This window comes from Pelmatolapia mariae, linkage group LG20, assembly GCF_036321145.2.
Source record: "Pelmatolapia mariae isolate MD_Pm_ZW linkage group LG20, Pm_UMD_F_2, whole genome shotgun sequence".
NCBI lineage: Eukaryota > Metazoa > Chordata > Actinopteri > Cichliformes > Cichlidae > Pelmatolapia > Pelmatolapia mariae.
In genome coordinates this window covers 42,908,336-42,923,846 of record NC_086244.1, presented here as the reverse complement: position 1 = coordinate 42,923,846, position 15,511 = coordinate 42,908,336, and the positions used below count along the sequence as shown (strand labels likewise).

General features: G+C 42.2%; 1 protein-coding gene across 2 annotated transcripts in view; it reads right to left on the bottom strand.

Annotated features, from left to right (window-relative positions):
- LOC134617986 (solute carrier family 2, facilitated glucose transporter member 1-like) overlaps positions 1-15,511 on the bottom strand; it is a 16,723-nt gene extending 1,212 nt beyond the window's left edge. The window contains exons 1-9 of one of the 2 annotated variants that reach the window (XM_063463106.1): positions 15,368-15,511; positions 12,864-12,956; positions 9,224-9,384; positions 8,859-9,099; positions 7,173-7,335; positions 6,628-6,815; positions 6,156-6,260; positions 951-1,052; positions 355-558 (exon numbers count right to left, since the gene is read on the bottom strand). In XM_063463106.1, the coding sequence (XP_063319176.1) occupies positions 355-558; positions 951-1,052; positions 6,156-6,260; positions 6,628-6,815; positions 7,173-7,335; positions 8,859-9,099; positions 9,224-9,384; positions 12,864-12,956; positions 15,368-15,385 (1,275 nt within the window). In that variant the 5' untranslated portion in view covers positions 15,386-15,511. The remainder of the gene's footprint in view (positions 1-354; positions 559-950; positions 1,053-6,155; positions 6,261-6,627; positions 6,816-7,172; positions 7,336-8,858; positions 9,100-9,223; positions 9,385-12,863; positions 12,957-15,367) is intronic. The other variant, XM_063463105.1, reaches the window with a different exon arrangement.

Below are 15,511 nucleotides of genomic sequence, written 5' to 3'. Positions count from 1 at the left end.
TGTGTGTGTGTGTGAATTGGAGCTATACAAATTGAAATACAAATGGTCCGCAAGACACTCACAGAACAGGACTTTCTTAGAGTGTATTGCTTGAATACCAAGTTTATTTAAAAAAAAAAATTGGCTCTTTGTTTTTTAAGGGCAGTCAATTCAAACTGAATTATGAATTCTGATTGGCTCTTCTGTTGTTAGAGTGCATATTTACAGAGTTTTTATGTTCACAGGATTATACCTGTAGCCAACTGAGAGTCTGTTGTTGTTTAATCCATGGAGCAAAAGCACTCTATGAGTTGTACAACCTACAATAGGAGCCCCAAAACAAACAAACAAATTTTTAAATAAAAGCTGTCTTACCTCAATGTACTGGAAGCACATCCCCACTAAGAAGTTGGCAGACCAATTGGAGAAACCAGCAACTGCAATGGCAGCAGGACGGGGCCCTTGGCTGAAGAGTTCAGCCACAATAAACCATGGGATGGGGCCAGGGCCAATTTCAAAAAAGGCTACAAAACTGAAGATGGCCACAATGCTAATGTAAGACATCCACTTTAGCTGGTCCTTAAAGCAAAGCATATCACAGAAAATCATCAGTTTCATGGTCTATTTTTTTACGTGGTCAGATTTTTATTACTCTTGATCTACAGCAGGGGTCCCCAATCCCAGTCCACGAGGGCCGGTGTCCCTGCAGGTTTTAGATCTCACCCTGGGTCAACACACCTGAATCACATGGTTAGTTAATTACCAGGCCTCTGGAGAACTTCAAGACATGTTGAGGAGGTCATTTAGCCATTTAAATCAGCTGTGATGGATCAGGGACACATCTAAAACCTGCAAGGACACAGGCCCTCATGGACTGGGATCGGGGACCCCTGATCTACAGTAACATTGTAGCACTCCTAACCTTTTATTCAAAAGGCCTGCTTTCAGTAATGGTGACCACAAACACTTACCAACAATGCCATGGCCACGGTTAGAAAAACTGCTGAAACGGCCATTCCCATCAGACCAATGAGGTGAAGGGGTCTCCTGCCCATACGCTCCACCACAAACAACTACAAGACATACAGATGTTATAAAATGACAACATAAACCAAACATAATACCAGTATTCACAGTGGGGGTAATATCAATGGATCATAACTGTAATCTATTAAAGAAAATTGAATATATAAAATGCCCAAAGGAAACCATCATAAAAGCAGTAATATATAATCATCTACTGTTAAAGTTCAACAGTACTTAAATAATCCCCCAAAATATATGGAATAAAACTTAAAACTCAAAAAACTCAGTGCAACATGATGTACCCACAACCCACGCAGCCAGTCCAGGCACTGGCAAAGATGGTAGCAGAGCTAGCCTGTGTGCAGCAGAGCAGGTGGTGGTAGGGATGGGTATTGATAAGTCTGTGAAGGTTCTCAGTCATCCAGGTCATCGTAGTCAAAGGAGTTTGCAAAGAAAAGCGTCTGGACTTCTTTGAGTTGCTTGAAGACGTTTCTCCTCTCATCCGAGAAGCTTCTTCAGTTCTAAGGTCAAATGGTCGAGAGTCCCAGATTTAAACCCAGTGGGAGTGTCCCCCCAAAGAGGGACAAAGGACCCCCTGATGATCCTCTAATCACATGAGCCAAGGTGTGAAAGCGGGTGTGGGACCTAATCAGCCAGGGTTTCGGGTGAGCTCATTGTTAAACCTGGCCCCACCTTGTCATGTGAATTCCTGAGGTCAGATGGTCCAGGATGTGAGTGGGCATTAAGGCGTCTGGGGAGGGAACTCAAAACTGGATTATAGATGGCAGACAGTTGGTGTCGTAAACCACCGCCTCTGTTCAAAGATGGTCGCTCACAGTGGACATAGATGGCCTCTTTCACTCCTCTTTCAAACCATCTGTCCTCTCTGTCCAAAATGTGAACATTGGCATCCTCGAAAGAGTGACCTTTGACCTTAAGATGCAGATGGACTGCTGAGTCTTATCGGTATTGATAAGATTTTCACGATTCCGATTCCATTTTCGATTCTGTTTAACGATTCGATTCTTTATCGATTCTTTTTAAAAAGGAGAACACTAAGGTCGATTAGCTTAGAACTTTGTTTTATATCTTCTCTTTGAACAAGATAGAAATTTAGGAGTAACATGGCCTTACAAACCCAACAGTGAGATCTTAAGAGATCCACAGCCTACGGCTCTTCAATGGGGTGTCACAGGGTCCCCGGGAAAAAAAAAATTGTAAATGTAAAATAATAAAATAAATAATCTTCTGTTGCAATAACAAAGTATAACATAAATTATTCTGTAGCAATTACACAAGAATATCCAGTAATGTCCCTGCCTACAATTAAACACATTCACTTACTGAAAATCGGGGTCATCTGCTGTGACAAACGGGTGCAAGCCTTTGACCACAAACTTAGTCACTGCTTGGTGACATTCGTCTATCCTGGCCTGAAAGGAGACGCTACCGGTAGACTGCAGCGAGAACTGCCAGCATCTGAGCCAGCCAGACTCTGTCTGTCTCATCATGGTCACCTAAATGCACAGTAATGGCAGGTTTTGTAATAAGGCAGATCGCGCTAACATAATATGCACTGTTAGTTGATTATTTACCTGCTGCATTAAAGGGAGAGGGCGTGCAAACGTTACCGCTGCTGCTGGGTTGAGATTCACGAGTCCGGAGTGGAATTAAAAACACGACATTCATTTAAGGTCATCGCGTGTTTTGTGAGCAAATGCTTTTGCATATTCGTAGTGTTTCCTCCCTTAAATGAAATATCTACTTTGCAAGTATTGCAAGTTGCCCTGTTGTCATCTGTTCTCGTAAAGTATGACCAAACTTTTGAGCGTTTGAGCCGCCATGTTTCCTGCCAGGTAAATGACGCTCCGCAACGTGGTGACGTCATTCGGGGCGACTGGAATCGATAAGGGAATCGTTTGCAAAAATGCCAAACAATTCCAAGGAATTGAAACAGTGGGAACCGGTTCTCAACAAGAACCGGTTTTCAATACCCATCCCTAGGTGGTGGTGAACCAGCACCAGCTCGAGAAGCTACGTTCAGTCCAGTATTCTGTGTTGCTGAGAGGAACATATAGCGTTCTAGTAAGATGCCAAGGGGGTTCACGAGAGCCACAAGAGGACTTGGGCTTCACGCAAACCTTAATTCGCCAAACCACAGATAGGACATGTGATGCCTGTGCTGCGCTCAGTGACTCGAGGTCATCGGACACTGACTCCAGCATATAATGACTCCATTATATGTTATAATGTTACACATTAAAAGCACAAGATGGTGCCAGAACTTCTGTGATGCCATATTTCATTTAATAAAATCACATTTCCTTTCTCTTATTCATTGGGTGTCACTTCCTGTTCCTGTTGCTATGCACAGTGGTGTTTTGTGTTGTTTATCTGTGTAGCCCATTTCATTGAAACTTTTAGATAGCATCTTATTTCATATTATCCATCCATCCATTTATTAATCTTCTTCCACTTATCCGGGGCTGGGTCGCGGAGGCAGCAGCCTAAGTAGAGAAGCCCAGACCTCCCTCAACCCCAGCCACCTCCTCTAGCTTGTCTGGGGGAACACTAAGGTGTTCCCTGGCCAGCCGAGACATATAATCTCTCCAGTGTGTCTTGGGTCTGCCCCGGGCCCCGTCCCGTTGAGACATGCCTGGAACACCGCACCCAGGAGGCATCCTTGTCAGATGCCCGAACCACCTCAACTGGCTGCTTTCGATGTGGAGGAGCAGCGGCTCTACTCTGAGCCCCTCTCTGGTGACTGAACTTCTCACCCTATCCCTAAGGGAGAATCTGAATCTAATTAATCACAGTATTCATTCACTGTGACTTTAGGGATTTGTCAGCTTAGCTTAGCTCATAACCAACTAGCTGCTCAGTGTGCTATATGTTTAGGTACTCAGCCTTCCTTAGTATAAATGATACATTTAATAAATGTAGCCAGTTTACAGCTCTGGAGGCTAAAAAGAACACCGCGGTATACCAAAATCTTTTCTCTTCCTTAATCATTTTCCCCAGCTATCCACCTGGTATTGGTTTAGGTCTTCCACGAGAATTCCTTCCTCCTGTGTGTTTTTCCAACATTGCTCAGTATTAGCTCTTCATGGGTCTGCTCTTGTACTATTGTTCCCATGCAGCTGGGACTGTACCCTGGATAGGTCTTTGGAGGACAGGCTATTTATTCTTTTGACCTCAGATTCTCTGGTATTTTGTTTGGCAGTTTATAGATCCTCAGTTATGTACATCATTTTGGATATCTTATTCATACAGGACCTGTCTCTAATGATACTGTTGCACACCTCTGTTAGCCAAGTAACATCCGACCGAGATTCTCTCATTCTGGAATATAAAATTCCCCTCTCGTCCCTGTAGGCAGTCTATCCTTAAGGCCTGGGTCCTCTACCAGAGGCCTGGGAGCTTGCGCAGTATTTTAGCTGTTCCTAGGATATATACAGGTCCTTCTCAAAAAATTAGCATATTGTGATAAAGTTCATTATTTCCTGTAATGTACTGATAAACATTAGACTTTCATATATTTTAGATTCATTACACACAACTGAAGTAGTTCAAGCCTTTCATTGTTTTAATATTGATGATTTTGGCATACATAACTCATGAAAACCCAAAATTCCTATCTCAAAAAATTAGCATATCATGAAAAGGTTCTCTAAACGAGTTATTAACCTAACCATCTGAATCAACGAATTAACTCTAAACACCTGCAAAAGATTCCTGAGGCTTTTAAAAACTCCCAGCCTGGTTCATTACTCAAAACCGCAATCATGGGTGAGACTGCCGACCTGACTGCTGTCCAGAAGGCAATCATTGACACCCTCAAGCAAGAGGGTAAGACACAGAAAGAAATTTCTGAACGAATAGGCTGTTCCCAGAGTGCTGTATCAAGGCCCCTCAGTGGGAAGTCTGTGGGAAGGAAAAAGTGTGGCAGAAAACGCTGCACAACGAGAAGAGGTGACCGGACCCTGAGGAAGATTGTGGAGAAGAACCGATTCCAGACCTTGGGGGACCTGTGGAAGAAGTGGACTGAGTCTGGAGTAGAAACATCCAGAGCCACCGTGTACAGGCGTGTGCAGGAAATGGGCCACAGGTGCCGCATTCCCCAGGTCAAGCCACTTTTGAACCAGAAACAGCGGCAGAAGCGCCTGACCTGGGCTACAGAGAAGCAGCACTGGACTGTTGCTCAGTGGTCCAAAGTACTTTTTTCGGATGAAAGCAACTTTTGCATGTCATTCAGAAATCAAGGTGCCAGAGTCTGGAGGAAGACTGGGGAGAGGGAAATGCCAAAATGCCTGAAGTCCAGTGTCAAGTACCCACAGTCAGTGATGGTCTGGGGTGCCATGTCAGCTGCCGGTGTTGGTCCACTGTGTTTTATCAAGGGCAGGGTCAATGCAGCTAGCTATCAGGAGATTTTGGAGCACTTCATGCTTCCATCTGCTGAAAAGCTTTATGGAGATGAAGATTTCATTTTTCAGCAGGACCTGGCACCTGCTCACAGTGCCAAAACCACTGGTAAATGGTTTACTGACCATGGTATGACTGTGCTCAATTGGCCTGCCAACTCTCCTGACCTGAACCCCATAGAGAATCTGTGGGATATTGTGGAGAGAAAGTTGAGAGACGCAAGACCCAACACTCTGGATGAGCTTAAGGCCGCTATCGAAGCATCCTGGGCCTCCATAACACCTCAGCAGTGCCACAGGCTGATTGCCTCCATGCCACGCCGCATTATAGCAGTCATTTCTGCAAAAGGATTCCCAACCAAGTATTGAGTGCATAACTGAACATAATTATTTGAAGGTTGACTTTTTTGGTATTAAAAACACTTTTCTTTTATTGGTCGGATGAAATATGCTAATTTTTTGAGACAGGAATTTTGGGTTTTCATGAGTTATGTATGCCAAAATCATCAATATTAAAACAATGAAAGGCTTGAACTACTTCAGTTGTGTGTAATGAATCTAAAATATATGAAAGTCTAATGTTTATCAGTACATTACAGGAAATAATGAACTTTATCACAATATGCTAATTTTTTGAGAAGGACCTGTATATAGGATATATATATATATATATGTATATATACATAGAGCTTATTTTTTTTTGTTTCAACTTGTTCTTTTGCAACTTACAGAAACAACTGTGAATGCAGTGTTGACCACTCCTGTGCCGATAGTTGCATAGACAGGCTGGGACACGCCTGCTCGCTCAAAGATCATAGTTGAGTAGTAAAACACCTACAGAAGATGACAGACACAAGACACAGGTGCGATACTTGCACTTTATATCTTTCTGTGCATGAATTTCTTCTCTACACCTTGCACTTCAACTCGAATGCACTGTTAATGAATAATGATTTCAAGAACATGAGTTATGACCAATCATTTTAGTAGTAGTAGTAGTACAGTAGTAGTGCAGTAGTTCATGTTACTAAATAGGATCTCATTACTTAATGGTCGTTAAGGTTATTGTTTAGGTCATTTGTAATCTATGTAGCTTAAGAGATGTAAAACATTTAATTGTCTATCTTATACCCTTTGTTTTATACTCTATGGCATTCACTACAATAGAATGCACAAGTTCTCTTTTGCTCATTTGACTTACAGCATTGATACCAGACAGTTGCTGTGACAGCTGCAGCATGATGGCAACAAAGATGGGCTGGCGGTACACGGGGGAGCGGAAAAGTTCAGGGATGGTCACCTTCTTTTCCTTCATCATCTGCTGGCTCTCCTCCTTCATCTCCTCCATTTCCTCACTCACCTCATCAGTACCCCGTAGTTTAATTAGGACTGGAAGACAGTAGTTATATCTATGTTATTATGTTACAACTGTCTATCAGTATATTAGATGGTTTTGGCAGAAATTGTGTGGATAAAAGAAGATTTATTTGTGTAACTTCAGATATAGGTGTTGTTTACAATGAGTCTCTATTGCGTATTTGAGTGTCTGAACATGAATGTGTCTATGTGTGTATTCTTCTGTGTTTATTCTAATGAATAGCAATTTTTAGTTTTAGACGTTGGGAGTCAGGACATTTGAGAACATGCCTGCCTCTTTGTACTGTTATCTATAATCCCCAAATGTTCCTGTCTGTCTGATTGCATTTGATTTTTTCTTCGTCTCTCATGACAGTGTGTTCATCTTACCGCCGCGGGCTTTGTTCTCCTCGTTGCAGTTGATGAGGAGGTATCGGGGGCTCTCAGGACAGAGAGGCAGCAGGACACATTGCAGCACAGATGGTAGCAGAGTTAAACCCAGTAGGAGGGGCCATAGGGATGCATTCCCCATGATGGATTCAAGCCCAAAAATCTAAACAATGCATACAATACACTCCTTATTTGAAAGCCCCTTTCAGACTTGGAATATGCACAACAGTAAATCAGTAACGACATCAAATGCTTGAAGTGTCAGCATTTATATATTTTTTAAAAATTAATTTCCCCTCTTGCCCCTGCGGGCGGTCTATCCTTCAAGCTCGGGTCCTCTACGAGAGGCTGGGGAGCTTGAGGGTCCTGCACAGTATCTTAGCTGTTTCTGGGTCTGCGGTCTTCTGAATAGAGATCTCCAGTGTTGTTCCTGGGATCTGCTGGAGCCACTCGCCTAGCTCGGGAGTCACTGCACGTAGTGCTCTGATTACCAAGGGGACCACATCTTCTCCAGCTCTTCTCTGAGCCCTTGGTACTTCTCAAGCTTCTTGTGTTCCTTCTTCCTAATCTTGCTGTCATTTGGTATCTCTACGTCTATCACTACGGCCGTCTTCTTCTGCTTGTCCACTGAGTTCCTGATGAAGGCTTTTAGGGTCCTGTTGATCTTGAATAGTTCCAGGATCCAGGTGTGGGGCATCGAGTCATAGGGCTTCTTGTAATCAATCCAGGCAGTGCATAGGTTAGTCAGTCTTGCAGTCTTGGCTGACTGCTCGGTCTACCAGTAGCTGGTATTTTGTGCCTCTGGTATTCTTACCAATTCCTTTCTCTGCCCTGCTAATGTATTGACCCATGTGCCTATCCAGGTTAGCCACTATGATGCCTGACAAGAACCCCCATGTGGTACTGAGGCAGGTTATTGGCTGGTAGTTGGATGGGACCGGTTTCTTCTGGGGGTATTTGAGGATCAGGACTGTCCGGCCTTCGGTTAGCCATTCTGGTTGTCTCTCATCCACTAGCAGCTGGTTCATTTGTGCTGCCAGACGCTTGTGGAGTGCAGTCAGCTTCTTCAGCCAGTAGGTGTGAACTATGTCAGGGCCTGGTGCTGTCCAATTCTTCATATTGGAGACCCTTTCTTGGATGTCTGCCACTGTGATGGTTACTGGACCCTGTTGAGAGAGGTTGCTGTGGTCTGCTCTTAGATCCACTAGCCACTGAGCATTGCTGCTATGTGTTGCGTCCTTCTCCCACATGCTCTTCCAGTATTGTCCCATCTCCAGCCTTGGTGGTGCTGTTCTACTGTTTACCTGGAAGTTACTAAAACTATCTACAGTATAGTTGTGTCTTATCCTGTAGAAACTGCAGTATTGTCAATGCATTGACAGGCCTTCACTGCAGCTGCCTTGTTTGTTGGCATCTGTGCCTTCATTTTGTCTTCATTAACTGAAAAGTCACCTGATTTCAATTGGATTGACTCTCTTGGTCATAGCGAATACAGTTTCTTTGCCTTGAATAACACTTGGGTGGTTTTTGCGGTCTACACTGTGAAACAATGCACGTGGATAATGAATATTTTTACAGCATTTGGCTGAATGTGAGCAGAGTATAGCCCTGTAACACTGGACTCTCTCTTGTGGTGGTGTGCAGAGTGTATAGAGGCAAAAATGGTTAAAAATGTAAGGCTCTCACCTGTGCCATGAGAATGCCGATCACTACACCAAGCTGATGCAGCGTTCCTAATGCTCCCCGGAGAGATGTGGGTGAGATTTCCTCAATGTACATGGGCACAAAACCAGTGGACAGGCCAGAATAGAGACCCACAATTAAACGTCCAATAATGAGCATCTCAAAGGAAGCAGCCAATTTGGAGAATCCCATAAATATTGCAGAAATGAATGCAAGCACATTGGCCATGAGCATGGAGTTCCTCCTTTAAAAAATAATTTACCATAAATGCTCTTTAATAAGAAAACTTTAAAAAAAATTAATTTTTAAATTTAATTTAAAAAAATATGGATGTATATAGATCTTGTTATCAATGGAGAGAGTCATACCTGCCAAAGCGGTTAACAAAGAGACCGACAGAAAAGGAGCCAAACATCCCTCCCACAGAGAAGATGGCCACAGAGAGAGACCACAGAGCTGTTAGAGTGGTCTGAGGGATGGGCTCTGAAAACCTGCTGCTCCATGTCTCATTGTAGAAGCTCTCAATGATCTAAAACATAAAACAGTACGCAGTAACAGTCTTATTGTAAGACACATAAAGACAGATTAAAGTAAAGTGAAGTAGCTCTTATGTACACAACAGCACTTTAATCCCAACTTTTGCTTAGTGACCCTTAGTGATTTAATACTTTACGCTCAGGGTGAAATATGAAGACAAATATTGGATACACTGCGTTGTCATTTAATTTCCAGAGTCTAATATTTCCAACTCTTTCAGAAGGTGAATCTTAATGACTTGGGTGGTCTTTAACTTTCTCTCCAGAACTTTCATCAACAGGTCATATGTAAGAGTAATACAGTCAGCCATTATCCTTCTGATACCATTCTAACTTGGTGAACATGATACCTCATACGCATGTATGTAGCTACATTTATGTCACGGCCTGCGAAGGCAGACCGTGTGGAGTGTGTGAGGAGGACTAGGTGCAGACGCAGACAAGGAGCCAAAACTAAACTTGAACAAAAAGCGAGCCTTTATTTTGGGGCTGAAACTCACAAACATAAAACACAACAAACAAAATGAGGGAAAATCTAAACACACACTGGGAAAACCATGACTTTTACTATGACTGAAACAAGATAATGACTATGAGAACTGTGACATGATGGAGGTAACGCAGACGATGTGACACAGAACAAAGGAAGACAGAGGACTTAAACACACACATAAGGTTATTAGGGGAAGTGGAGGCACATGGGAAAACAGCTGACAAGAATGAACCTAATGATGCCACAGTGGAAGTGAAACTAAAACAATGAACATGGACCCCAAGACCCCTTCAAAATAAAACAGGAACCATAAAAAGATGCAGACATGACATGACAGATTAGATACACTAACCAATAAGGGAGACTAAAACACAGGGGTGAGCAAGAAGGGGAACCTGATAAACCATGAACTGTAACTTAGGTGTGACAGAATTTAGCTAGATAAGCTGAAATGAAGAACACAAATGAATAACAAAATACAAAGAAACTCAAAAACACTGGGACCCAGGACCGTGACAATTTAAAGATGATTTTTCTTCAGCCTTAACTTCCTAAGACCTGAACTCTTCCACGTCATGCATTTTTAATTTCTCTTTGATATTTGGGCTGATTGGGGCCCGATGAATGTAAAAACAAAGAATTACCAGATTTTTTTTTTTACCTGATTTTTGTTTCTAAGAAAAATAAGAGCCACAAATGAGGATATTCGTTTAAAATTTTGATAGAACAGTAGCAGTATAATGTCCTCGCAAGTGGATATCAGGCCCTTGTAGAGCAAAATTGAGTATTTGGGTCTAAATAACCCAAAATGTGATGTCCACATATGTGGACGCAGGGTTCTAAGAGGTTAAAGCAGTTCTGGCTAAATGTCAGGTAACTCAGGAGGGGTGCTCTACTCACACTGTATAGTGTGAGTGGGGCACCGCTGACTTCAACCGAGGATCAGTGGTACGGTCAAATCAGTGGTATGGAAGGAATACTTCTTCTTCTTCATTTAATCCTTAGTTATATTTATTATCTGCCTCTCTTGCACAGTTGTAGAATTCTTCCTGTTAAAGAGTGTTTTTCCTTCCCACTGTTGCCAAGTGCTTGCTCAAAGTGGGTTTACTGACCATTGCAGTTTTCTCTGTATTATTGTAGGGTCTTCACCTTACAATATGAAGCACCTTGGGGCAACTGTTGTGTTTTGGCGCTATATGACTGGGATTGAATTCAGTCTGACTTGTTTACAGTGAGTCTTTGTCACCACTTTGTTCAGAATTTTTATGGGTAGAATTTGTAGGTGGAGCCAAGTGGCAGAAGGCTTCTACTTTGGTGGCCACAGGATCTTGTGGCTGCTTTTTGTAGATGACATGGTTCTCTTGCCTTAACCAGGTGGTGGCTTGAAGCAGTGGGAAAGAGAATCAGCACCTCCAAATGTGACTCCATGGTTCTCAGCAGGACAAGGGTAGAATGCCCACTCAGGGTCGGGAAGGAGTTGGCTCAAGTGGAGAAGTTTAAGTATTTCTGGTCCTTGGTCACATGTGAGGGGGGAGGTAATGAGATTCCACACCACTGCAGATTTGGGTGCTTTACTGGTCTGTTGAGATGAAGAGCGCTGAGTAAAGCTGTCAATTTACCGGTCACTCTATGTCCCTACCCTCACTGATGGCATCAAGCTCTGGGTAATGACCGATAGAATCGGATTGCAGATACACACAGTAAAAATGAGTTTTCTACAATCAACATTAGAGATAAGGTGAGAAGTTCAGCCGTTCAGGAGGGACCCAGAGTGTAACATGGTAAACTAATGTGCCTGTATTAATTCATCTCCATATTATTGTGTGAAGTTGCACTGGGTTGGGAGTGGGGGTGTGTGTGTGTCACATTTCTGCTGAGCCAATGGCTGTAATGGGGTTGGACTAATTAGAGGCAGGTGTAACTGATTGCACTGATACACTGGTCTACTTACAGCCCACACTACAAACACTGCTGTGTCATTTTGTCTCTCTGTGCAGGGATGTAATGTGATGAAACCTGATATGTTTGGGCTTGATGGGTTTTGTGCTTTGAATTATACAGTGAATGTGTCATTTTGTCTCTCTGTGCAGGCCAGGGCCTATTATATGCCACAGCTTAAAGGCAGCTGAGTCGCAGCGGCTGGAGTGACCACTGGCTATCTACTTGCAGGGTGGTGGGTCTCAGAGGACAACTGCTAACCCTGTTGAAGTCATCGTGTGGAGTGCAACTGGCGTTGTGGCATAGCTGGCTCTGGCCTTGGGATTGTGTGTTTTTACTTAATTTGCATATGGGACACTGGACTGTTTTATATTTTATCTTTGGATAATTGTGTCAATAAATTATGTTTTAGAATTTTATTGACTCATCTTTTTGCCCACGGCTGAGACGGTTGGTCAGACCTAGAATCTTTTTGTGTGTGTTACACAGAGTAGTCGAAGCTAGTTGAGATGGTCCTGGCATCTGATTAGGATGTCTCCTGGGTCCCCCCAGGCCAAGGTGTTCTGGGTATGTCCTATTTGGAGGATAGGACATACCCCCAGCATAGACTCAGGTCATGTTGGACACAATATGTCTCCAGCTGGCCTGGGACTGCTTAGGCTGCTTCCGGCACGATCTGGCCCCGGATAAGGGATAAAAACTGGATGGATGGATCTTCTTGCAAATTCTAGTTGGAGGAGGTCCTGATTTCATAAAAATGTTCTTTTATGTTATCTGAACTTTTCACTATGTGTTAACAGCATTTAGCACTGACGCGTTTGTTTGAGATGGGCCTGTTTAAGCCACATAAATTAATACATGTGAAAACAGTAAATATACCACATGGATTCAGCTTCAAAACCTTAACTGGAAAAAAAAAGATCTTCATCAGTGAAACTAACTACTGTATCGCTATTCTAATTCCATTTGTTCTCACACATTTTCAAATATCTATATTTTTTTCCTCCTTTACATTCTTCATTCAGACAATGAAACACTCACATTTTGAGGAGCATTGATAACGCCAGTATTGTAGCCAAACTGAAGCGAGCCAATCACAGCTGTCCCTACTGTGATCATCAGCTGGGGCGTCACCTATTGTTATAAGACAGAAAAAGAAGACTGATAATTACTGTTGGAAGAGGAAAAATCCCTTTTTAATCATGTTACAACCCTCCTAAAACTGTGTGGGTAAAAAGATCAAATTTGGAGCTCTCTTGAAGCTATTTTTTATTCTAATAACTTTATCACTTGATAACATTCATTTCTCTCGATCATTTTAATTCATGCAAAAGTTACATTTTCTTTTGATATTTTGTAGTTATGTAGCACTTTATTTCTCTAGCTGCAAACCTCGTTCATGCATCCACACAGCATTTTCAATATATGCCTTTGCTTTGTCTAAGATTCACACACTCACTGATGGATGGATTGTGGAAACATGGTGTACAGTATCTTGTCCAGGAGCCAGGGATCAAAGCATCAACCTTCCATTTAGAAGAAAACCTGCACTACCTTGACTGGTAAAGTCAGGTTTTACCAGGCTGCTACTCGTTTTCCTTTACTCTCTTGGAAACAGAAATCAGCAACAGCTGATCGCTCTGACAGTTGTGGTGCCCAGAATGAGGATCGCAATCCTGGAGGAACTTCATAGCAAACAATGAGATTTCAATCAAGCTGTTTCAGCAACCATCATCAGGAATGTGAGGTGTATATTTAACAAAATGGACAAACTTAGTGAGCTGATCAAACCCCAGAGAGCACATCAGAGTGACGGAAGTGTTTCATGGAGGACTGCAGTATTGCAGTTAGATGCTGACACACTCAGACATGGCTTCAAGACTTTTTAGGTGAACAAAGAGGTTAGTTTGCACTGTAAGAAGAAATGCAGAGGAACTGCACTGTAGTTCTAATTGAAATGCTGTGTAAACTTTGAATAGATGGATGCGGCGTGGTGGTCATGCAGGTTGTTTATCGTTGATGGATTCATCCCTGATGCATCGATTGGCATGTGTAAATATATCTATTGATCTGGTTAGTTAAGTAGCAGAGGGGGTTGTTAATCAGGTTCAGCTACTTTGGTGTTAATGAAATTAACAACAGGTGCACTAGAGGGCAGCACTGAGACAACTCCCAAAATACAAATACATCTGTCCCTCATATTTTCTGACTATTTTTGATTAGTTTTACATTTGCCCAGGGTCAGTGCTGCCCACTGGTAGCATGAGGCAATACCTGGACCCTACAGAGGTTGAACAGGCAGTTCACTTCCTCCAGGATGGCACAAACAAGGCAAACAAGGTTTGCTGTGTCTCAAGAGCATACAGGGGAGCTGGACATGTTCTTAGAAGGTCCAGAACCCATCAGCAGTACTGGTATCTGCCTCTTTTTGCAAGCAGGAACTGGGTGAGCGCTGCCATAGTCCTACAAAATGACCACCAGAAGGCCAGTAATGTCTCCCACCAACCAGTGACTTCATGTGGATGGCCTGTGGGCTCGACATCCTATAATGGGCCCTGTGCCCACTGCCTGGTACCATGCAACCCAGCTGGCATTTGACACAGAATACCTGAACTGGCAGGTCCACCACTGGTGCCCTGTTCTTTTCACTTTGATTTTTTTCTCTGATCTCATCCATCTGTAGGCTGATACTTTTACCTTCCATTTAACAATATGACATCCTCTGTTTCTTGACTTGTTTTCAAAGTGTTATCAGTGTAGATGAAAGCATTGTATCATTGTGTGTGTGACAGGGTGAAGGAAAGAAATTAATAATAATAGTAATTATAATAAAGTTTATTTTATATAGTTTATATGTATTTGTGTGCTTGCTCTTTCATTTGCAGTGCTATAGCTTCTAAACTATTATTATAGCTAAGCCTGTAATAATATTAAAGTCTAATCCCTGTCATGTCAGGAGTGCTGCTTCTGTTGTACAGTCAATTACATCAGCATATACAGTACGAATGTACACAGGTCCTGTGATGTGTAACACAACTTTACACAAAATTGCATGGCATGCTGTATAAAAGTGCTTAAATACTTAAACTCAGACCATCTTAAAAAACTACTAATCCACATATTAATGCATCAATTTTACTTCTTTACTGATAGTTTAAGACTGATCAAACTTTATTATTTTACATAAATTTTGAATCACTTGTTGTAAAACAGTGTTTCTGCAAAACATTTGTAAGACAAAGACTAAAATTCTCTTCTGTTGCTACTATCTCACAGTGTAATAAGAAAATGGAAGCACTGCTTACAGCTGTAAGAAAAGGAGTAGAAGTCCTGACTGTGCTGCTGAATTTAGGTCAAACACACCATTAAAATATCCTAATTTTTGTATCTGAAGTTGTTGTTTCACTCACTATGACATGATGTCTGCTGTGAAAAAGTGTTGCCACATAATGGATTAAACACTGGATCTTTTTAATTGTATTCCTGACCTATTTATTTTTTTAACAAACAAAATCTTCATCCTGTATGAATCAAGCAGCAGTTACCTTGCCACTGCACTCCATGGCAGCCCACAAAATCCAAAATCCGGATTGTCAGTAATCAGTCAGGTAATTTACTATCTACAATAAAATAGTGCTCATGATGTTGCCTGCTAGACTTGAGTCCTACATCAGTGTAAACAAATCTTT